The sequence below is a fragment of the Conger conger genome, chromosome 8 (genome assembly GCF_963514075.1).
Source record: "Conger conger chromosome 8, fConCon1.1, whole genome shotgun sequence".
In the NCBI taxonomy this organism is placed as follows: domain Eukaryota; kingdom Metazoa; phylum Chordata; class Actinopteri; order Anguilliformes; family Congridae; genus Conger; species Conger conger.
Genome location: NC_083767.1, coordinates 48035380 through 48058856, shown reverse-complemented (window position 1 = coordinate 48058856; position 23477 = coordinate 48035380). Strand labels below are relative to the sequence as shown.

Genomic DNA, 23477 nt, shown 5'->3' with positions numbered 1-23477 from the left:
TTTCCCCCCGATTTCTCGCAGAAGAAATGTTCTCCTTTTCCCTCCTCCTCTCCCTCTGCTCTGGTGCTGGGGAGCGGTGCTGAACACGAGCGCAGATGTTCCGTCTGGAGATTGTACGTCTTCATCACTGCGGAGACATGTGCAACACCCCCCCCCACACACACACACACACACACACACGCACACTTCAAACATGTTCTCAGTTTTGTTCTTTGCGCACTGTGGTAGTCTTGTGTGTGGAACAGTCAACGCAAATGCTTCGCCTTTCTTGTAGAGCTGTCCTACCTTCAAGAGGAAACTCCTCATGTCAGGCCCTTCCAGTGGTTCCCACAGTGCCAGACGTTCCGCAGCTGAACTCCTCTCTCCAGTCTTGCTGTCACTTTCCACCCCCACGTCGGGGAGTTTTTGGCTTGCGAGATTTTTTTTCTGCACACTTCATACGACTCGAGACTTCAGCAAATGGATTGCATTTGACACGAAACCCGCTCCTGCTTGTTACTGTTCAGGCATACAAAGTGCTGCCTGGAACCTCCACTGGTTCGTCTGAAGCCAGGGGTTAGATTGGCCTGGCTTTGGGAGTCGCTTTAGGTCCATTGAAAATGACATCCGAGTGGTGGAGCGGTTCTCCAATTTCCTTGAACTTGTTGCCATTTTTCTTTACCTCCCCTCCCCATTACCTTGAAAGGTGCTCTGTTGTAGACTTCTGCCTCACCAGTCATTTTAAAGGTCACTTCATGTGATTTTATCCTCTTTTACTTTTTTTCTTTTCTTTTTTTTCTTCTGGAGCTTCTTGATTTGCCCACTTTCAGGAGGCTTGTGTGTTAGAGTAACCTTTACATCAAAGGAAAAGGCTCTGCGTCCCTCTACGCCCCAAGGTTGCGGGGAAGACAAATGGCTTCCGGTATGTTTCCCATTATTTCTGCTGAGCGGCTCTTTGGCTTACTCAGAGCCAGGGAAGCAGCAGACCCCCATCAGCCGGCCTGAACTCTGAGCTCCTGGGGGGGGGGGGCTTTAATGGCCGTGCCCTGCCCCCACCCCACCCGCCGCCCATTAGTGCCACTGCAGTTGTGTTAATCGGTGTCTGGAGGGATTGTGTATGATCCAGGCTTGTCCTCTCCATTTCCCCCTCTGTAGCGCTGGGAACGGTGTCTGTCTGGGAGAGGAGGTGAGCCGTTGTGGGGTTGAGATGTTGAGCTTCTCGTCCGGCTTGTGGTGGAATGTGCGAAAGGCAGCGCATTGGAGGGATCCCAGTGCCAGCGTGTGAATGGAATGCGAGCGGAGTGTAGGAACCTTGGAAAAGTTACAGCGAGAGTAAAGTAACAGTGCAGCTAAATTTGAAATCTGGAAATGGAATCATGTGATTTCTTTGTCATTTGTAGTTTTGACTACAAATTACACTTTCTTTCTCTTTCCTTTTTGATCTGTAAGGTCAAAGGTTCTGAGGAAGACCTGTGTGGTTGAAACCTCAACCACTTGCATGGTAAAACAAAATAACTTTATTAGTTTTTTTGCGTGTGCAAGTCTTTTCTTTCTATTATTCTTTTTCTTTCTATTCTTAACATATTTATGTGGCCCTGCACCTTGCGTCAGCCCTTTTTTTTTTTTTGGGTAAATCGTCTTTTTAGTCTTTGCTCTGATACTGTGTCATTATCCAGCCAGGGACCCGGTGGGTATTATGGCGAGCAGGGCTTTCTTGGGTTGGTTCCTGCTACGGCAATGTTTCAGGAGTCCACAGGCTTGCAGTTCAGATCAGTGAGAGATGCAGTAGCTCACCTGTAGTTCTGTGGTCCTACACATACTCCAGCTGCCATGCTCCTTGCACAGTGTGTGGGTGGTAATCGCACACATTATAATCCTCTGTCCCCTTAGGTCATCTTCCCCCTCGTCAGCGGGATTCATCGACTAATTGCCTTACTCCACCTTCTATTGATCCAGTTCGCAACTGGTCAATAGACAAATAGCGTGTTGTGACTGACTTCATAACAGTGCTGATGACAGCCGTGCACTGACTTTCTGTCCCCCTCACCACATACGTCTTCACTTTTTCACCCTGTGCGTCAATAAATAAAAGCTGATGTGTCAAACCATTTTTTCTTATTTTTGCAATATGTGAATGGATGATGACGTTATGATTTGATAAATGGTTTAACAGACCGTTTTCCTTTCTGGTATTGCTTTACCTTATTGTCAATTTGAATTCAGAGTCCCCATTTGCTAGTCCCATCCAAACAACATGTTCTTTTATTTTTTTATTCCATTGAGACATAACATTACCAGACTGTAAATATTTATAGGTTTGGCGTTTCATTTGGACTACATTTTGAACTCCGCAGACCCAATCTGACTTTGCAAAACCAATCTAAGCAAGTGATACATTTTTAGTGTGATTGCTTATATAGCAGAGTGATTTTATGCATAATGTTTACACATGTAATTGTTACTAGAGATTGAGGATGGGCTCCTTGTTGGTTGGTCTGAATCTGGCTTCAGTCGTTCTTTGGAAGGAAATAGAAGTTGTCTGACAGCTACGAAATGTAGTCCAATCTTCTTCAATTCAGTTTTCAAGATGTCTATGGTTATCTAGTAATTGGCAGTCGAGTAATTTGGGCGTGTTTAGCTTTAGTAATTTGTGAGTGAGAGAGAAAATCAGGATTAGTGTTTAGTTGCAATGGTTTGCATCACTGCCTCTAAATGCCCTCCACATACAAGGGCTTATGATTCATCGGGAAAAGATGCCCATTGTTTTATTAACGAAGCATATGTCTAGAATTTGGGCTTATTTACAGTATTTACTGATTTAATCACATCAGTGTCAACCTGGTCAGCGAGGCTAGCGGAAACGTAAATGGCCGCCATTCCAGGTCCTTATAAAAGCAGCACTCAGAAGTTACAGGTGCACTCAGTCAACAAACTTCGGTAACCATTCCAAGATGGCCATGCTGTAGTTTCTGAGCCTGCCTGTCTCCCCCAATGTTTCTTTTTCCAGGGAAGTTATTTCCTTATGTCATTGTTGCATCTGGCGTACTCATTGGGAATGCGAGAGGGTTTGTCCTCAAAGGGCTTTTGCCATCTGGTTTCGCAGTACTACAACAGGCTGAAGCAGCCTAACGATAATGAGATGGAGAGTAATTTAACGCCTCTGTAAATGTATGCTAGCACAAGCTAATAAACAGGGCTTTTATAATCCAAATAATTTAGAGGGTCAAGGTGAAATAAAGTCTTTTTATGAGATGAGAAATTTAATTCAATTGCTTTGGCATTTGATATTTTGGTCATTCGTTGTTATGGTTATCTTGTTTGTTTTTGTCTTCAATGCCAGTAAGTCTCAATTAGCTGCAACGATACCTCCGCCAATCGTGACGGATTTTGTCACTATATCGAAGTAGAGTACAGCTGAATGTTCTATGTAAAATATAAATGCCATGATAAACTTTCGATATTGCTATAGGTTTGTTCTCACATTTTGTCAGAAACAACATCCCAAAGAGCAACAGAGAACCTACAGTGATCCGCTGCCATGGTTACCAGTAATAAGCTCTAACAGTATGTTCCTGAAGTCACCTCTGTTTGAGAATAAACATCTGCCGTACGGAGGCACAGTGCCACTTTGGAGTTTGTATTTATTCTCCTTTTCCACACATTTATCCTTGAGGGACGACGATCCCCATCCTTTAAAACGCAATGTTTCTTTTGCCCTAATGTGATGATTAAGTTCTGTGTATTCCAGTGCCCTTTGCGTTTTAGCAGTGAAAGCCAGAGAGAACATGAATGCATTTGGCAGCTAGCCATGGTGTTTTTAGGAGATGGATATTATTTTCACTGTGTGATGTGTTTTGATGTTCTCTGTGTATGGGTCAGTTTGTCAAGATGTGTAAATTGCTTTTTTGTACCCCTCGGGAGTGTTTTGCAGTGAAGGGAAAACAACTTGGCCTTCTACATTTTTCGCAGTAAATATGAAAATGTGATTTCAATTCTGTTAAGTGACTCATTTAGGCCCGCTACTACTTCTGTACGAATGCTTCCATCTGTATTTCTCATTCAAATGTCTGGAAAGTAATTTAATCATGGTAGCAAAGTGGAGTTAACGAGCCAGGGTTGCACCAGAAGGTTACAAGTTCAATCTTAGATGTGGGGAGGAGCTGTACTGGCAAAATGGTTTCTGAATCCAATTTTTAAGTTATGTAAATCATCTTGGATGTGTTTCCTACGAAAATGATAAGTAATCTAGAATTATTAGTTTGGCAGAAGGCATGGCTATTTGTATGTTATTGTTTTTTGTCTCATCAAATAAATTATCTTTCTGTTTCTCATCGAAAAACCTTGGCAAGATGGCAAACTTTACCCTGGTGTAAAATCCAGCTATGACCAGCTTGAAATTCTAGGTACCTGCTATTTCAAAACGTAGCTTGAGCTGGTCAAATTGTGTTCAGTATGGAGCTGGTCTGAACTGGTCAAAACCTAGCTTGAGCAGTTTTTTCTGCAGGGTACTACACTAGACTCTCTGGATGGCTGTATGTTAGTATTTGATGCTAGCTGGCTGCCTGCACATTACAGCATTTTCCCTGCAGAGACTCGTCTGTGGCACACCGCCACAAAATATCAGCAGGTCTGTTGAAAAATAAAAAGTCAGTCAATAACAGGACTTATTTATGAAGGCTGCACTTTTATTTACGAGCGGTGCACTGCACTGGAGACTCACAGTCATCACAGATAGAGGCAAGGCAATGAAAGGTAACTTTTTCATCATCTACAATGATAAAGGAAATGTTTAACCGTTAACGGCCCCCGCAATTTACATTATACTATTACCAATTTTTGGTATGTTAACTACACCATCTGCTTGCGGAGTCTGTAAGTTATATTCATAAAATATTATATTGCTTCAGTATATGATACTACTACTGGGCGCCTGTACTTTCACCAGTAAAAAGTCTCAGGGTTTATGTGCAGGCTGTGAGTGTGTGTGTGTGAGAGAGTGTGTGTTCCTCAGGCTGGGCTGTACTGTATCTCACAGCACTGAGGGACACCTACGACAGGGGGGAACTTTATCTGTGGGGCCTGTCCATGCGTGACCACAATAATGAATCCATTAGCCATGAAATTGACTTTCCTGATAAAACAATTGGAGCTCAAGCGGAGATTTCGCCTTCCCCACTTTTGTTAAGAACTTAATTACGTTCTGCTATTGGGGATCAGTATTAAGTGGAAGGAAAGGGAAGACTCGGGATGTTTCTGCGGCGCGTTATCTAATTCGCCGCCCCCTCTCGACACTTGTTTGTTTAAAACGTGGTCCGCTTCACGGTCCGATTATTAATAGGGTGGGGGAATGCTTATTATCGACACACGTCTCCCGATTACTTTTGAAGACTCTTGTTAAAAATGTTGTGTACTTCAGCGTAGTGTTTGTGTGGTTGAGGCTCCTCTCCCACATGCCTGCACATTTCCCTCAGCCTCCGTATTTCCCTGCTTTAGCCAGAGCAGTTACTAAATTACAGGTTTTACAGAGAAGCCTTCATGGGCTTCTGTAGTTAAGTATCATATTTGGATTTCGGGGAGGCGGTGGGATGTACTGGCTAGGGAACGCTGATTGTGACCCAGGAGTTGCATATTTGAATCCTAAGTTCAGACACCGTTATCTTACCCGGGAACAAATATATTTGCTGCAGTGAGTCTGCCCAGGTGAAACTAATGCAGTGTAAATGTAACAATGCTCGTATTTGTTTCTCTCACTTGCTGGTTTTAGTTTAGGCTGAGTCTGGTGCAATTCTCCAGGTTACTTAGCTCAGTTTTGTTAAATGTTCCTGTTTTTGTGGCAAGCATCTTTGTGAAAGTATTGCTTTTAAAAAGCGTTATGGGAATCAAATGGAATTTCATAGTCTTGGTTGGCCTTAGTTATATAGAGTAGTTACATGGATCTGCACTGTCTCTACACAGTTTTTCATCTTCTGACTGCCAAGCTTGGCAGTTACTGTCCAGGAGAAGAATCCGTCACCTCAACCCTCACGCCCGCCTCAGAACTCACGCGTGACAATCGCGGTTATCATAAATGAGTTACAACAGGCGCACTTTGATTCGGGAGTGGAGCGCTTGAACATCGTTAAGCTGGCAGCCTCGCGGGAAATGATCCTCGCCGGTCAGATTGACTGCGTCGTGTCAACCTGTCACCTGCGTTTCGAAACGTTTCGGGCAGCGCTAACATCAGCTCCGTCCGCGCTCCTGTGATTGACGGCTGGCTCAGACAGGAAGGCTGGCGGTAATAAATACGCGGCATGTTATCCTGAAAGATGCGCCGTGTGATGGGCTGGGATAGAAAGGTTTCGCTCCGTCTCTTATCAGCTGTCGGTTTGTTTGACAAATATCCGGGCCTGCTTTCTCTGTGTGATCGACAGCAGATCAAACATTGAAGCTGCCGCTAGTGCTTTCTCACACGCCATGGCTAGATTATGTTTTTAGCACCGCCGCCATTTTGAGACTACCGTATTCTCACTGCAGTACTTCTTTAATTATTTAGAGTTTTAGTAATAATAACTATGATTGCATAAGACAAACCTCATTGTACATTTTATTGAATCATGTACATGATACAGGCCGAATCCTCTTCTCCAATGTCACCACCTTTATTCTCTCCTCTTCTTTTGTTGTGTTATATGTCCATATTTTCCTCTCCTCATTGGGTGCATGAATGTCAGTCCTCCAAACATGTCACACACCCTCCCCAGCCTCCATCCAATCATCTCCTAAATACTTGCTGCCCATCTCAGAGCCCCACCCTCTGTTCCACATCTGTGCTGCTGGGTGAAAACAACACTAACTGAAAGTGGACAGGGGCCGGCGGCCATTTGAATCTTTAGTATCCCGTTCACGGGTATAGTTATGCAGCGGTCTGTGGAAGACCTGTTGACATCTGGGCTCAAGAGCTACGCCATTGCTGTTATTCTGTGGCTTCATCAGACTGTTAGGGTCTGTCCCACTTAACACATCTGTGCCCCGGGCCCTAGCCTACCATGTGACTGATATCATGGAGGTAGCCTGTCCCCTACCATGGAGAGAGAGAGAGAGTGTGTCTGTGCCTGTCTGTGTCGATACTCACTACTGAGATAATGTGCACATGTGGATGAGTGTTTGCACGTGTGTTCCTGCATGAACGTGCTTGCATGTGACTGTGTGTGTTCGCTGGAGCAAGTGTGTCTACATCTTTGTGTCATCCACTGAATGTGGAGTTTAAATGCACTCATCATGTCCAGATCTTATAATAGAATTGATTTCTTTCCCTTGCAGATTTATCTGTCATGATAATTATGGTTATGTAACAGGCAGATAGATATGGCGGAAATAGACCCAGCACGTACTCAAGCCTGCAGCCAGCACCATTGAACAGTCATTTAATACTGGGCCTGCTAGAGTAGTCATTTATTACAGGGAGTGCTAAAACAGTCACTTAGTGAAGGGTGTGCTAGAACAGTCACTTAGTACACAGTATGCTAGAGTAGTCTTTTAATCCATGGTGTGCTAGAACAGTACTGTAGTACAGAGTGTGCTAGAGTAGTCATTTAACACAGGATGTTATAGAACAGTCACTTAGTACAGGGTGTGTATTAGAGCAGGCATAGAGAAATGATTTAGTACAGTGTTTACTAGAGCAGCCATGTTTGGGCACACTGTCTGGCAGGGTTTCAGCGCTTCACCCTGTTCTGCAGTCTTCACTTTATAGGTGCCGCGTCTCTTCGTGGGCTTGTGACTGTTTGAAATGCTCGGCCTGGCAGAGACCAGCCAAGCACATCTGATCCGAGCTGATCAGAGGTTCCCTTTGGAATTACAGTTTCAAGTAAAAGTTTACCCTCGGCGTACTGCTCATGGATGTTGGTGGCCGTGTGACTTGCGTTTCTTGTTCACCTGAAGAAGAATGACTGGGGATCACCTGCACCATAGCTGCTTTAGTGTTATCTCCCAGACCCGCTAGACTGCAGGCATACAGAGACGTGTCTCACTAATGATGCCTTTCCTTCCCCACCTCTACAGCATGTGTAATTCTCTTCTGATTCCCAAGGCCTCTTGTTTATTTCTTCCACACGTCTTGTTTTTTTACACACTTCCCGACAAGTAGCATGTCATAAATAGAAGCGAAGCATGTTTACAAGAATTATGGTAGAGAACTGCAACATCAAGAAGGAGACACAAGTGGAGAGTGTTAGATGATAAAAATACAACATGAAGGGGGTAGAAGATCAAGATACAACTGATAAATGAGTGAAACTAGCGCCAGGTGGTGTGGAAGCTTCCAAATTCACCTTTAAAATAAATGTAAAAAAATTATGAATAGACAAGTATCATTAAACGTGTTAAAAAGAAAGATACAGTAAAAGCAGATGTGTCTAATAGGGGCCCAGACACCCTAAAGAAGCATGATCAGTGCTTCTATCCGTAATCATATACAGTAAGAACAAAAAATGGCTATGCTCACCAAAACTTGTCAGCATACATATGGACTAGGATGGAGTATGAAATACAATGATATACCTACAGAATGAGAAACACGCATGTTATACCTACATAATGAGAAACACACATACCTACAGAATGAGAAACAGGCATGTTATACCTACAGAATGAGAAACACACGTTATACCTACAGAATGAAAAAAAAACACACGTTATACCTACAGAATGAGAAACACACATGTTATACCTACAGAATGAGAAACACACATGTTATACCTACAGAATGGAAACACAGTATATTTACAGAATGGGAGATGCACTGAAATAACCTGCAGAAAGATGTACCAGAAATACCTGCATTGAGAACTGCATCTGAAATCCCTGCGATAACAGGAACACTCCTGAGAGGATGATATCAGCACCTGTTTTATGAAAGATATGGAAAAAATTTAAAATTCAGATTTGAAATATTGGATTCCCTCTAGGAGTGATCATATGCAGCTATGTGTCTGCTAATCTGATTTGCATTCACTTGTTAGGGAGTATTTTAGTGGCGGTTCACCTTCCCTGAAGGTCTTTGTTTTCCCCCGAGTTCTCGGCTTACAGGCAGGAGGCCAGCCAAGCCTTTTAACCACATTTTTCTCCTGCCGGTAAAGAAACAGATCGTTGGACACCTGTTAGAACAAAGTGCTAATTCTGGGTACAAAGTGCAACATTACCTTGATGTGATAGCGGCCGTGGTTCAGGGAGGTACTGTTTCAGTTTCGCGGAGGTGTCTGGGAGCTACGCCGGAATGCGGGGGATATATGCCTCGGCACGTTTTTGGGTCACATTTGCGTGTTAGCACGTTAGCGGATTAGCACGTTAGCGCATTATCGAGCGTGAGGATGCGACCTGCGTGGCAGTGGACCGGTGCTGACCCCACAGGTTTTAGGGCACCCCGATTAGACCCAATTTATGTGGGGGTTTTTCCCCTACACTTTTGTTTGGTGCTCTTTTACCCCCGCCGGAATTGTTTCGGGTGCTGTGTTGCGTGCGACGAGCCACCGCTGTCTGGTGCATGCGAGCGCGGGCGACTACGTGACACACCGCCACCCCAGTCATCTCTCTGATCACACGTTCCCCGGCGGGCACACAGCAACCGAACAGCAGGCGGCGGCGCCAAGACCTGCGCTTCGTTCACACGTGTCGAATCTTCAAAAGGCCGCAGCTGCTCCTCCAGAAGCTCCGCTGCTCGGAGAGAGGGCGAGAGAACGAGAGAGAGAGAGGAACGGAGAGAGCGAGTGAGAAACGGAGAGAGGGAGAGAGCTGCTCTGGCCTCAATCCCGTTTCCTGCGTGTGACTCACCAGGGGAAAGATGCTCCCAGGAGTGATTAGGGATTGAACAATGTGCCGATTGCTGCAGAGCACGCTCTTATTATTGAAGGCTTTCATCAGGGCCAGCTCTTCACTCTATATCTCATCTCAGTGCCATTAGTGCAGCGGGAAACCGGTACATTATCCCGTCCTCTGATCTCTCTCTCTCTCTCTCTCTCTCTCTCTCTCCTGTGTCAAATTCAAATCTGCTTTATTTACATGACAAGCACTTGCGTGATCTTATATCACAAGATCAGGAAATTCATTAACGAGTACATTAACAAAAAAGTAACCTCTCTCTCTCTCTCTTTTTCTCTCTGTTCTCTCTCCTTTCTCCTTCTCACTCTCCTCACCACACCTCCAAGCACACACTGACAGCATTTACTCATTGGTGGCGCAGTAGTAGTATGCTGTGGACTGCTGCTAATGCAAAAAAGAAATGCCCAATTTGTTATTATTTTTAGGTTTTCTTCCGGTGACGTTCACAGTTTGCCCCTGATTGGAGCAGGCTGGGACACATTTTTAGCGTGCCCGTTGGGCAGCGGCTTGAATGGAGTTGATTCTGGGTATCTGACTGTGACCTATTTTTGCCAAACTACTTGTGTCTTCTGACGTCAGCGCATAATGCTGCGCGTTTTTACGATTTACACCTTGGAGGGGAGCCTGAGTCTCAGACTCTCTGGCATCTCTCAAACGCGCTGCTTGGCGCTGCAGGTTAACACGCGTCACTCCGGTCGGTCTCTCCGGTGTACTTTTGTTTCTGTCTTTTCTCCCGATGTGTTTTTCACATCTCAATTCTCTAGTCTCGCTCCGCACTCGAGCCTGTCGCTAATCGGCTTTGATTGGAGACTTTGTCCCCCATCAGAGCCCAGGGGAGACAGCGCACTGTTCTCCAGCAGCTGGGCTAGACGCACATTTAATTGTCGGCCATTTTGTCTCTTCTTTTCCCAGAACCCCACTCAGGTGGGAACAGCCCTGCAGGTCTTCTACAACCTGGGCAGCCTGAAGGACACCATCGGCAGCGTGGTGGACGGGTACAGGGCCTCCATTCAGGAACATGTGGCCGACGCCCTGAACATCAAGGTCCTGTACCAGTCGGGAAACACCAGAGGTGCAGTGTGTGATTAAGAGCTACACATATACATCTTAGTCATACTGCAGCTCTTAGTATTTGCACTTGGCAAGTGCAGTATATACAAGTTGTTCTTCCAATGTCATCCAGTAAGTTATCATGAGCTGAATAATAAATTGGCCAAGCCGTTTCACGTTTTTAAATCGGTGCGATTGGGTTAATAGTTGTTTGATCATAAGATGACGCTCTTATGTAGCGTTTCTGTTTGCATTGATGCTCTGTTGTGTGTGGGTATGTGTGTGAATTCATACATTTTTATTGTGTATGAAATTGTTTCATTGATGGTGAGTGTGTATGAGTTGGTGATTGTATTAATAGTGTGCTTGTGAGTCTGTGTTTGTGTTGATGGTGTGTGTGTGTATGAGTTGGTGTTTGTGTTGATGGTGTGTGAGTGTGTATGAGCTGGTGTTTGTGTTCATGGTGCATGAGTGTGTATGAGTTGGTGTTTGTGTTCATGGTGTGTGTGTATGAGTTGGTGTTTGTGTTGATGGTGTGTGTGTACGAGTTGGTGTTTGTGTTGTGTGTGAGTTTGTATTAATAGTGTGTGTGTGTATGAGTTGGTGTTTATGTTGTGTGTGAGTTTGTATTAATAGTGTGTGTGTGTGTGTTTGAGTTGGTGTTTGTGTTGATGGTGTGTGTGTATGAGTTGGTGTTTGAGTTTGTATTAATAGTGTGTGTGTGTGTGTGTGTTTGAGTTGGTGTTTGTTGTGTGTGAGTTTGTATTAATAGTGTGTGTGTGTGTATGAGTTGGTGTTTGTGTTGATGGTGTGTGTGTGTGTGTGTGTGTGTGTGTTGTATGTTGTAAGTTGGTGTGTGTGTGTGTGTGTGTATGAGTTGGTGTTTTTGTTGATGGTGTGTGTGTTGTATGTTGTAAGTTGGTGTGTGTGTGTGTGTGTGTGTGTGTGTGTGTGTATGTATGTGTTGGTGTTTGTATTAATAGCGTATGTTTTGCAGGGGCTCCAGGCCGGGCAGCCATGCCCACCCCAGGGAACACCGCTGCTTTCAGAGCAGCTCTCTGGACCAACCTGGAGAAGCTGATGGACCAGATCTGTGCTGCCTGTGGTCAGGTAGAGTATGGCCAGGGGTGCATCCTCACAGCCCTGCCTCTTCCTGTGGAGGCTCACCTGTATAACAGAATCTGGATGCTGAGAACCAATAATTATATGGTTCAGACATTGTGAAGTGTTAAATCTGTTTTGTAGGAAAAGTACATAACCAGTAGTACTGCTGTGGTATATACATACTGGCCTGCAGTTTGGGGCTCACTTAAAGGACAGGACATTGCTGCTGTGCTGCTGTTTCTGGTATTATGTCATAATTAGGGCATGTGTGTCTGCAGGTCCAGCACCTCCAGAAGGTTCTGACTAAGAAGAGAGACCCTGTCACACACGTGTGCTTCATCGATGAAATTGTCAAGGTGAGACTGGCCGGTTTCTCTTTCTACGGGCATCTCAGAGAGAGAATGCGCATTCACTGGCTCACATACACTGGGTCTCATTTCATACACTCTGTGAAGTAGTATGTACATGTTAATGTAGCCCAGCCTTGTTCAGTGTCTTAGTGTGCTGATAGAGTTAATGTTTGTGGAGTTTGTGTGTATGTTGGCGAGTGTTGAGACCTCACCTTCACATGGCTTGGTTGTGTGTTGTGATGGTTCACTTGTGTGGGGTGTTTTTGTGTGGATGTTCAGTGTGTGAGTGTTCAGTCTGACCTTGGTGAGTGTTAGTTTGCATTGAGAATTATCTTACATCGTGAAGGCTCACTGCGTACCCCACCTCTCCTGTGCAGCAGGGGAATGTGCCCCCCCCTGCCCTAAATAGTCTCCTCGCTCCTGTTCTCCCCCTGGCACTGGGATCAGTCCCTGGAGTACCCGTGACCCTGTGTTTAACACATGCACCAGCTGGCAGGCCCATTAAGCGCTGAGGGGATCAGTGATTTCACTGTATGTCAGACAGCTGTCAGTCTCTGTGCCTGCGGATGTTGCAGGGACACACAGGGCCAGCCACCTCTCTGTATCTCTGTATTAACTGAATGGGGAGTGGGGGGTGCTTGGTTAATGTAGTCAGTAGCTGTTAATATGACTACAGGAACCCCCATACCTCCATAGCTCCTGCTGTAAGCCAGCGGGAGGACCGGGAACTGCACTGTGGACGAGAGCACGTTCTCTCCGTCTGCCTTCCCTTGTTGCCTGGTCGTCGCGTTTATCTTCTCCTATTGTCCTTTCATATCGCTCCCCAGCTGACAGTAATAGCTTTCCGCTGCTCGAAAGTGTACAGAATTTAACACTGTTGAGCCAGCCACTCCCGGATAATCCTGGCTGATGTGCCTTTTTTTTTGTTTTTGTTTTAAGGCAAAGGAATAAAATAAGCTTTTGTTTTTTCAGGTCATCTCGGAATAATAACGACCAGTTCGTTGAGCGGCTTTGTGAATAATGTGCTCTTGCCGTTGCTGTGTTTGAAGTTTGAAGTGTGTTTAATAGGAGTCGTTCACGGGCAGCAGGATTACGATAGTGGGCTGGGTGTATGAGCCTGCCTGGGGCTGTGCTGTCTTCTGCTGCCGTGGGGGCTGTGGTGTTAGTGTGTCTGTCTTTGTTAGGCACAGTGTTCGAGGTTTCGCATCGAGTAGGTGGTGTGTGTGTGTGTGTGCGTATGTGTGTATGTGTGTCTGTGCTTTTGCATATGTGTGGGTTACCAGCTGCCATGGATATTACTGTATGGTGTTTGTGTCCGTGTCCGTGGTAGGCCCAGTGTATATGGCATCAGAGTAGGAGGTGTACTCATCTGTGTGTGTGTCAGAAAGAAAGAGTATGGAATTTTCACATACGTGCGTATATGTGTGATACCAGCTGTCGTGTTATGTGTTGTTTGTGGCAGATTTGTGCTATCAGCTTGTATATGCAGTGCTGTGGTGTGTAGGAGGGACCGGGTTGGGTGGAAGCGAACGCTGAGGTCATTAGATTGACAGGCCCTGGTGTGGTGAGGACAGGGTTTTCACTGTAAGTGGGTGTGGCCGTGCCCAAGGACAGGGGAGATTCTGCTGTCGGTGGGCGGGGATTCATCGATCAGCGGCGCTGGAGTATATTTAGCATGCTGTTGAAGTAATGTCTGGAGATTGCTTTCAACTCGCTCACGCTCCAGAAATGATTAAACCAAAACAAAAGCAGCAGCGTCGGCCGTGTGTCTGAGGAAGGTCACTCGGACAGGCAGTGATTTCACATTTCATTTATGAGTATGATTATCGCTAGTTTTCCCCACATCTCACAAACACACTAACAGAAATACACAACGGGGTAGTGAGATAGAAGAGGCTTTGAAGAGAGGATGACAAGTGGTCTTCCTCCACTGTCAGTGCCGGGGGAACTCTACACTCAGTCTCTGGTCTCTTGTCGTCCCTGTCCAAAATGAATTATTCCTGATGGATGGTGGCAGCCACACCTCTCTTACTGTGTGGCTTTCCTGTACTCTTTAAGGAATCCTGCGCACATGGAGAGATATTGGGCGGCGGTTGTGGGGCTGGTGGAGAGGCCAGTGAGAATGTTTCAGCGAGAAATAATTGAAGGAGAGGGAAAAAGGAACTAAAGAAACGTGCTGTCTTCTCCCTGTCTCCCTCCAGTTACTCCCTCTCCCACCCTCTCTCTCTCTCTGTGTCATACGAACTGACTGGTGTGCGGTAATAATGAGGCCTTTTTAGATTCAGAGGATCGAGTCTCTGTTAATGCGTGTCAATTAAGGGCCAGTAATGTGAGCCCGTGAATGTGTGTCCTGGAAGAGTTTTATCGGCCTGGCTCGGCTCACGAATACAGAGGGAAAGTCCTGCTGAGATTCCCGCTTTGCTCCTATCACTCCTGTTCGGAATGGCCGGCTGTATGGCATTCCTGATCCTCCACAGCACCACCTGTGTGTGTTGAGAGGGTACTGCAGCTCTTACCTGCCAACCACACCATGAGCACATCATACTGTAGAGCTACAACCAATCAGAGCATAGCTGTACCTGTCCCTCATAATTACACAGCCACTTAGTGGTCACCTGATGTCTAACCTAGACCATACCCCTTGTAATATCTTAACTGTAAGATGGCTTCCATAAATGCCACAGGTTCGGTTGTTACTGCTTTTGTTGTTAGTGCTCCGTAAAACAGGTTCGGCATTCTGTGCTTCATGCTCACACCACTTTATTTTTAGACAACACTGCACAGCTCTTGATATTACTGAACACACTTCTTTAATTATGGAGTGTTAATAATGTATGATACTATTAATCAGATGCAAAACATTACAAACTGCAACACTACCATGATATGATGACATCAGTTGTGTCTGCCACTGGATTGCACTCCTGGTCTCACACGGTAAAATGACATTGCCCAGGCCCGAGCACTGGTTATCTGTTCCAGCACGTTCTCGAGTCTCATAGAGTCAAGGTCATTGTGAACTGATACAGACTACAGTTTGCAGTAACCTTAGGTTTGTGTGGAGCGGCAGTGACGCTAGTTTGACGTTATTAGAGGAAATTACCAACCTCGGTGAAGGTTAATGAAATGATAACCAGCTGCAGCTGAATATGCATTTACAAGATTGACAAGAAACAAACACGGAAATCCTAATTGGCGGACAACCTCCGTTTCGGTCTCCGTTTTCTGTCATTTCTTCGCACTCTTTCACTGTCCTTCTCTACCTTTCCTTCTCTATCCCTCCCTTCCCCTTGCCTCCCTCTCTGTATTCCCCTCCCCCCCTCCTCTCCCATTCTCTCCCTCTCTCTATCATCGTCTCTCTGTTGTATTGGGGGCAGGAGGCTGAGCTGAACTCTGGGAGCAGGTGGTTGGGCGGTGGTGTAGGCAGCAGGTGGCTGGATGTGACTGCACCACCTCTCTCCTCAGTCGTCTTAGCAAGGGCGCTGAGACCAGCAGAACTGTCTTCGGCGTGCTAAATTCTCACGGCGGCCTCCGGTGCGTGCACCATACCCAGACATTTCCGGCTCCTTCTTCCCCCGCCGGCCCTCTCCGACCGTGTCATGGATGCCGGATCTGAGAGCTGCTGTCACCACGGTACACTACACACTTGTGACAGGAGGGCTGCCAAACGCTCCGCCGCCTGCCCAGAAGGTCACGAGCCGTGGTCCACCAGCACTCACACCGGTTCAGACCAGGCGCTTGTGTCTCCAGTCCTGGTGAATAATACGGGGGAGAGCCTACCAGGCAGATACCATACAAGGTCATCATTTCTAACTGATTTTGTCTTTAGGCCTCAAAGGGACAGGTCATTTTCAGTACCGATGATATAAAAACTGATATTTGTAATTTGTTCATATCTCCTCTGGAAACGAAGTTACTTTAAGTGTAGTGTCTTGCTGTAGACCACATACTCCCAAATGCCCAAATACTAGATATTGTTAAGCTGTCGGGTTGAAAAGAAACTATTTTTTTAAGTATGTGAAATAGTTCTCTTTCCTGTCTGGGCCAATTGGAAATGTACACGAACACTGAAATATTATCAGAAGCCCCCAGAAAGTAAAAAATGTCTTTATTTCCTCACTTGTCTATAAACTGAGAGTCCTCTCTTTCTTCACCTTTGTTGAAACTTTCTCTCTTGCCGTGTTTGAAGGAGTGTGGTAGAGCGTTACATGCAGCCCACCTCTGAAGACGAAATGAAACGCCTCTGCTTCGTTCCTCCTGGGCACAGGCCGTTACATCACCGCCCGCATGAGAACCTCAGGACACGACAGCCCAAATCTCATCTCCCGTCCGCCTCGCCCTGCTTTCACAGGGAGAGATCAGGAGTACCTGCCATATTAGGGTCACAAATGTTCGAATTATTCAGGTCCTTATCTTTTACCGATACTATCTGCGTTTAGTCTGATAAGACGTTTATATTGGTATGATTGGTGCCACTACAAGTGCACTACGTCAGTAGTGAAGTGTTCATCTTGTGCTGCAGTGCTGAATTATGCATTTGAGCCTTTCTGTCGTGTTGGCCGGCGCTTTGAAGGAACCGCAGTACTCTGCTACCTGTGGGTCTGTGACGTGGGGCATCACCCGTTTAGACGGTGATGAATTTGCATGGTGCTGACGCTCAACTGAGCGTGCTCAGCATGGAACTGTGGCCGTGGAGCTGCTGCCGTGGCGACTGCACGTTTGGGGGGCGGGGCCTTAATGAATGCAGAGTTGCCCTTGACTGTTTCTGCGGGGCCCGCATTAGCATTCTGCGGCTCTGTCGCTACACACAGCATAGCACTGCGACCTGCTCTACCCTCACATGCAGGCACACAGACACTGAGAGACCTCAGACATGCCACACACACACACATGCACACACACACACATACACTCGTAAGCACACATGCTCACACACACATACACATACACACATACACACACACACGCTCACACACACATACACACACGCACACACACACACACACACACACACTTTTAAGCAAAGTGACTTACAGTTTATTAGATTAAGCAGGAGACAATGCCCCCTGCAGCAATGTGAGGCTAAGGGCCTTGCTCAAGGGCCCAAAAGCCAAGTGAATATTAACATAGCTTAGTCCCCCCATTTAAGGGCACCATAATGTTTGGGCCACAGCAATGTTATGTAAATGAAAGTAGTCATGTTTAGTATTTTGTTGCATGTCCTTTGAATGACATAACTTCCTGATGTCTGTGACCTCTCAACATCGTCAAAGTCTGGATATCTTATTAAAACTCTTGAATGGATCTATATGGGAATTGGGGGGTGGACTAGATTCGGCTGTAAATCATGCTCATACAGAATGGAACACATTTGTTGGTTAAATGGCTTTAAGTCATCAAGGATCCAATACACTTTACAGTGCACTACTCTAAGATTATGAATCCTTTGAGGAGTTTGAAACATAAACAATCCGCCCAGTGGTGATGACATGTTGTTTGATGTACAGCGGACATTATACATGGCTGTAGCATGTTGTCAGAGATCTGAGCGCTGATACCTTTATGGAGAGCAGGCTGACGTTGCCGTTATGGCTGATCAATTTAATTTCCTGTCTTCTGAGGCTTTCAGCAAATGCAAACATTTCACTTGAAACCTTTTTGTGATGTACACATCCTTTGTGTGCCTTTGTCCTCTGTACAGACCGTCCTGTGCAGTGTTTGTGTGTTCCTCTTGTTTATCTGTAGAGTGCCCTCTCAGGTCTCTCTGGACTCGTAGAGGCCTTCCCTCCGCCCTTCGTGGAGGTCTACACAGGCCCCGTTTTTGGCCATCACGCTGCACAGCTGCACTGACTTTTATGGCCTGTGGATTGGCTGCTGTAGTGCCTCGCTCACGGGACAGGCTGTTGGGATAATTTAAAGCTCTGGGCATCCACGCGGGCTACGGCAGGATACGCACGGTGAAGACCAGGAGAGCATTCAAGGACACCTTCCCTTCACCAGACAACAATAATAAGTGTAATCGATTTCTCATATCACTTTTGCTGCATATATCCCCCAGGGTGCTTCACTCCACTCTTATATTAATGACCTCGTGGGCCGAAGGTGCAGAGTAATCAGATGCTGTACTCTGAGCAGGCTGTTTATTTTCACTTTAAAAATGCACTCCTGTTGATTGATTGACTGGTTGGTTGGTTGGTTGGTTGATTGATCAACCCCTTACACTGCGTTTGTAGGGCATAATCATGCAAATATATAGTGTGAAGCAGAGCATTCAGCGTGTCAGGGAAGTTTTATTATGAAGGGACTTGCAGATTTGACCCTTTGTGGTTGCAGTACACCCCGCTGCTTTTACTTTGAAATGTTTATGAGTTGCAGTTGCAGGGCACTCTCGATGTCTGGACACTCGTACTGTGAAAGGTCGTGTGGGCACTCTACGTTGGCATTGGCAACATGGGTCTGCCCTTGCAATAGTCTTCATGCCCACTCTTAAATTTAGCTCATAGCAGTGAAGCTTCCATCTTGTCAACACCTGGAATATATCAGGAAAATATCTAATGAGCCCTCTCTCTCTCTCTCAACAGTCATCGTTTATAGCCGTCGTCCTGACTTAATGGCTTAGTGCTTTAAAAATAAAATGTTCTCTTTTGAGGTTAACGGATGACACCCCCAGTATGTGAACCATTGGCATTCTGGGGAGTGCATTATGTCCCTAAATGCCTTGTCAAACTGCCACACTTCTGCTCCTTCATCTCTAACAGGTGTTGACCTGTTCAGGTATGCCGCACAAAGCTGACAAGCCTTTGTTCTGTTGGGTTGGGTCAGGTCGGGTCGGGTCGGGTTTAATTGCGGCATTTGATGGCTGTAATCACGATTACTCAGCACTGCATGTGCTTCACCACAAATATCCGAGTCAATATTTTAATTATGTGTGTGACCGCTCTCTACATGAGAACGAGTGGGTCAAGTACAGAATAACTCCTAAGGGCTGGTCTTTATCGAAGTAATTGCAACATGTTTGATTAGCAGAAACCTTAAAGGCATACTATGCAGGATTTTGCACACACTCTACTAGTATCTACTGCATATTTGGTACCTTGGACCCTTGTTGACTTAAAGCCATTTAACCAACAAATGTGTTCCATACTGTATCAGCTGGGTGATGTAGCTCTATAGCCATGCTGGGGTGATGTAGCTCTATAGCCATGCTGGGGTACTGTAGCTCTATAGTCATGCTGGGGTGATGTAGCTCTATAGTCATGCTGGGGTGATGTAGCTCTATAGCCATGCTGGGGTGATGTAGCTCTATAGTTATGTTGGGGTGCTGTAGCCATGGCTGGGTGCTTAGCTCCTGCAGGGTGGGAAGGGGCTAGGCCAGCGTGTGGTCCCTGTCACCAGCTCATCTAACACTCGCTAACGAGCCGCTCTGGAGCAGACGCTCCCACCTACAGTGCCGTTCCCGCCGTTCCCGCCGTTCCCTTCCCATCACGCAATTCCATACGGAGCACCGGCCTGACGCAGATCCTCTGTAAGCGCTTTAATTGAAAACGAAGAGCACATTCGGCGTAATTATTACGGCCGTGGTAAAAATAGATTCCCCCCTCTGTGGACCGCTGCCCGGTTGAGCGGGAGTGTGGACGTTTCTATGGAAACGACACCTTTCCCCCCCCCTCCCACCGTGACATCTCTGAAAGTTTGGTTTCCACGGAACAGATGCGCTCGTAACGAGGTTGGCCGCTCCGCTGCTGTATAAGATATTGTCGGTGTCCTCGTACATGAAATGGCTATATTTCCTAAAGCTACAGCATAGCCTAGAATGGGGGTAAGAGGGCAAGATGTTGATACAACGTTTTCAGATGGTAGTTATTTAACGCATGTGAACCTTTCTGTATTTACACTTGGTGCACTAGAGATTTGAACTTCCCAAAGGGTTTGGTGTCTGTTAGTGTGAACTTTTACCCTGACCTTACGCATGACAAAGAACAGGGAGCCGGCCTTTCTGTAACAGACTCCACAGTCCCTCTACACATTGTGTTCAGTCCCTGCAGTCACCATCTCTTCTCATGTTTGTGTTCTCATAAGATATAGGAGCCAGCAGTTCTCCCCTGCCTTTAGTGTTTACGGGGCACCGACGTACACACACACCAGGTACAAACACACACACACACCCGGTGCATACACACACCAGGTACAAACACACACACACACCCGGTGCATACACACACCAGGTACAAACACACACACACGCCCGGTACATACACACACCAGGTACAAACACACACACACACCAGGTACAAACACACACACACGCCCGGTACATACACACACCAGGTACAAACACACACACACGCCCGGTACATACACACACCAGGTACAAACACACACACACACCCGGTGCATACACACACCAGGTACAAACACACACACATGCCCGGTGCATACACACACCAGGTACAAACACACACACACGCCCGGTACATACACACACCAGGTACAAACACACACACACACCAGGTACAAACACACACACACGCCCGGTACATACACACACCAGGTACAAACACACACACACGCCCGGTACATACACACACCAGGTACAAACACACACACACACCCGGTGCATACACACACCAGGTACAAACACACACACATGCCCGGTGCATACACACACCAGGTACAAACACACACACACGCCCGGTACATACACACACCAGGTACAAACACACACACACACCAGGTACAAACACACACACACGCCCGGTACATACACACACCAGGTACAAACACACACACACACCAAGTACAAACACACACACACGCCCGGTACATACACACACCAGGTACCAACACACACACACACCCGGTACATACACACACCAGGTACCAACACACACACACACCCGGTACATACACACACCAGGTACAAACACACACACACACCCGGTGCATACACCCACCAGGTACAAACACACACACATGCCCGGTGCATACACACACCAGGTACAAGCACACACACACACCCGGTGCATATACACACCAGGTACAAACACACACACACACCAGGTACCAACACACACACACACCCGGTACATACACACACCAGGTACAAACACACACACACACCAGGTACAAACACACACACACACCCGGTACATACACACACCAGGTACCAACACACACACATGCCCGGTACATACACACACCAGGTACAAACACACACACACACCCGGTGCATACACACACCAGGTACAAACACACACACACGCCCGGTACATACACACACCAGGTACATACACACACCAGGTACAAACACACACACATGCCTGGTACATACACACACCAGGTACAAACACACACACACACCTGGTACATACACACACCAGGTACAAACACACACACATGCCCGGTGCATACACACACCAGGTACAAACACACACACACACACACGCCCGGTACATACACACACCAGGTACAAACACACACACATGCCCGGTACATACACACACCAGGTACCAACACACACACACACCCGGTACATACACACACCAGGTACAAACACACACACACACGCCCGGTACATACACACACCAGGTACCAACACACACACACGCCCGGTACATACACACACCAGGTACATACACACACACACGCCCGGTGCATATACACGTCAGGTGCACACACTCCGGGGCTGCCTGATCAGTTCGCCATTCTCTGGAGATTCAGAACGAATTGTTCGCTGAATCAGCAGGTCACTGTGTGTTGATGTATACTCTGTGCCTGGAGGGAGGGTGGTGGTGTGGAGAGGGCTTGGAAAGAATGTTTGTGTGTCTGTCTGTGTGTGTACTTGCATGAATTTGTATGTGTGTGTGTGCATGTGTAGACATACATGCGTGTGTGTGTGTGTGTGTGTGTGTGTGTGTTGAGTACATGGAGGTCATGGTTCTATATGTGGACAGATCAATATTTGTAGGGTGTCGATCCTCAGAGCCCTCATGACAAAATCATCTGCTGTTCACAGCCACGGATTACCAGCCTTATTCCAGATCAGGCTCAAATCCTGCTCTCTGGGGCCATCATTTTTGGGCCGCCGGTCCTCTCGCAGAAATGTGTGTGGTCGTACGAGCGGGAAAGTTGTGAAAAGTGGAGTTGTGGGTGTTGCAGCACTCCCACAGCTCGTGCTAAAAGTAGCCAGCTCCCAGCAGGACGTGTGGGAACAGTAGAAGATCCTACTTAATGCAGGGTGTTTATGCATCTCCACGTTCCTGCCCAGGGCAAGGAAGTTCCTGTGGGCCCATAGCACCCAGCTCAAAGGTGAGACTGCCTCATAGTAGTGGGGATCTCCAAACACCTGCCTGGCAGGCAGCACCAATCGATCCCCGCTCCCCTCAGTGCTAGGGAGGTGTTTCTCTGGGCAGGATACGTGTGCAGTTATTTCAGCTCCTGCCTGGGGTTATGTATCGAGCTGAATCCAGTCTTAATAACTCTCTCTGCCGCTCTCCTTATTGAAGCTCAGATTGAGATGGAGAACACGGCTCTCTCTGTCTACACCTTGTGAACGCACAGAGCTGGCAGCCCATACACACCCATTGATGCTTACAGAAATGCACACGCATAAACATACATGCATACATCACATACAAACGCACACACACACACACACACACTCATGTCCAATAGTAATTTGTGGTGCCTTGTGATACGTTTATCCTAATACAAGGGGACATGATACAATACACCTCCCATGGGGGTGTGAATTTAGAAGTTTTAAAAACTGAACTGTGTATCGTTGAAGAAAATATCCAAGTACAACAGTTGGGAACAGTAAAAGTTATTTAAATGAGAAACTACAAAACACCAGCCAAAAATCAACAAAAATATACAAAGGCCTTTGAAATCCAAAGAGCTCCCACACAGTACATAATAAACAAAGAAACCATTTGCGAATACTTGGTTTTAGTTTTCACACTTAAACACTGGCACTTAGGACAGTGTCTCATCGGTATTGCAAATGCACACATTTCATGGGAATTATTTTTTTAAAATGAAAAAAGCATCAGTCCAAAAATAACTGGATCGAGAGGGCAGCATTATATTGATATTTTGAGTGCAGTCCTAAAACACATACACACACAGGATCACTTT

At 46.4% G+C, this 23477-nt stretch overlaps 1 protein-coding gene across 1 annotated transcript in view; it reads left to right on the top strand.

Moving 5' to 3' along the window:
• Positions 1-23477, top strand: part of cog5 (component of oligomeric golgi complex 5) — a 126193-nt gene that overhangs the window by 56153 nt on the left and 46563 nt on the right. The window contains exons 8-10 of the mRNA XM_061252887.1: positions 10747-10906; positions 11882-11994; positions 12267-12344. Coding sequence (XP_061108871.1) covers positions 10747-10906; positions 11882-11994; positions 12267-12344 — 351 coding nt within the window. The remainder of the gene's footprint in view (positions 1-10746; positions 10907-11881; positions 11995-12266; positions 12345-23477) is intronic.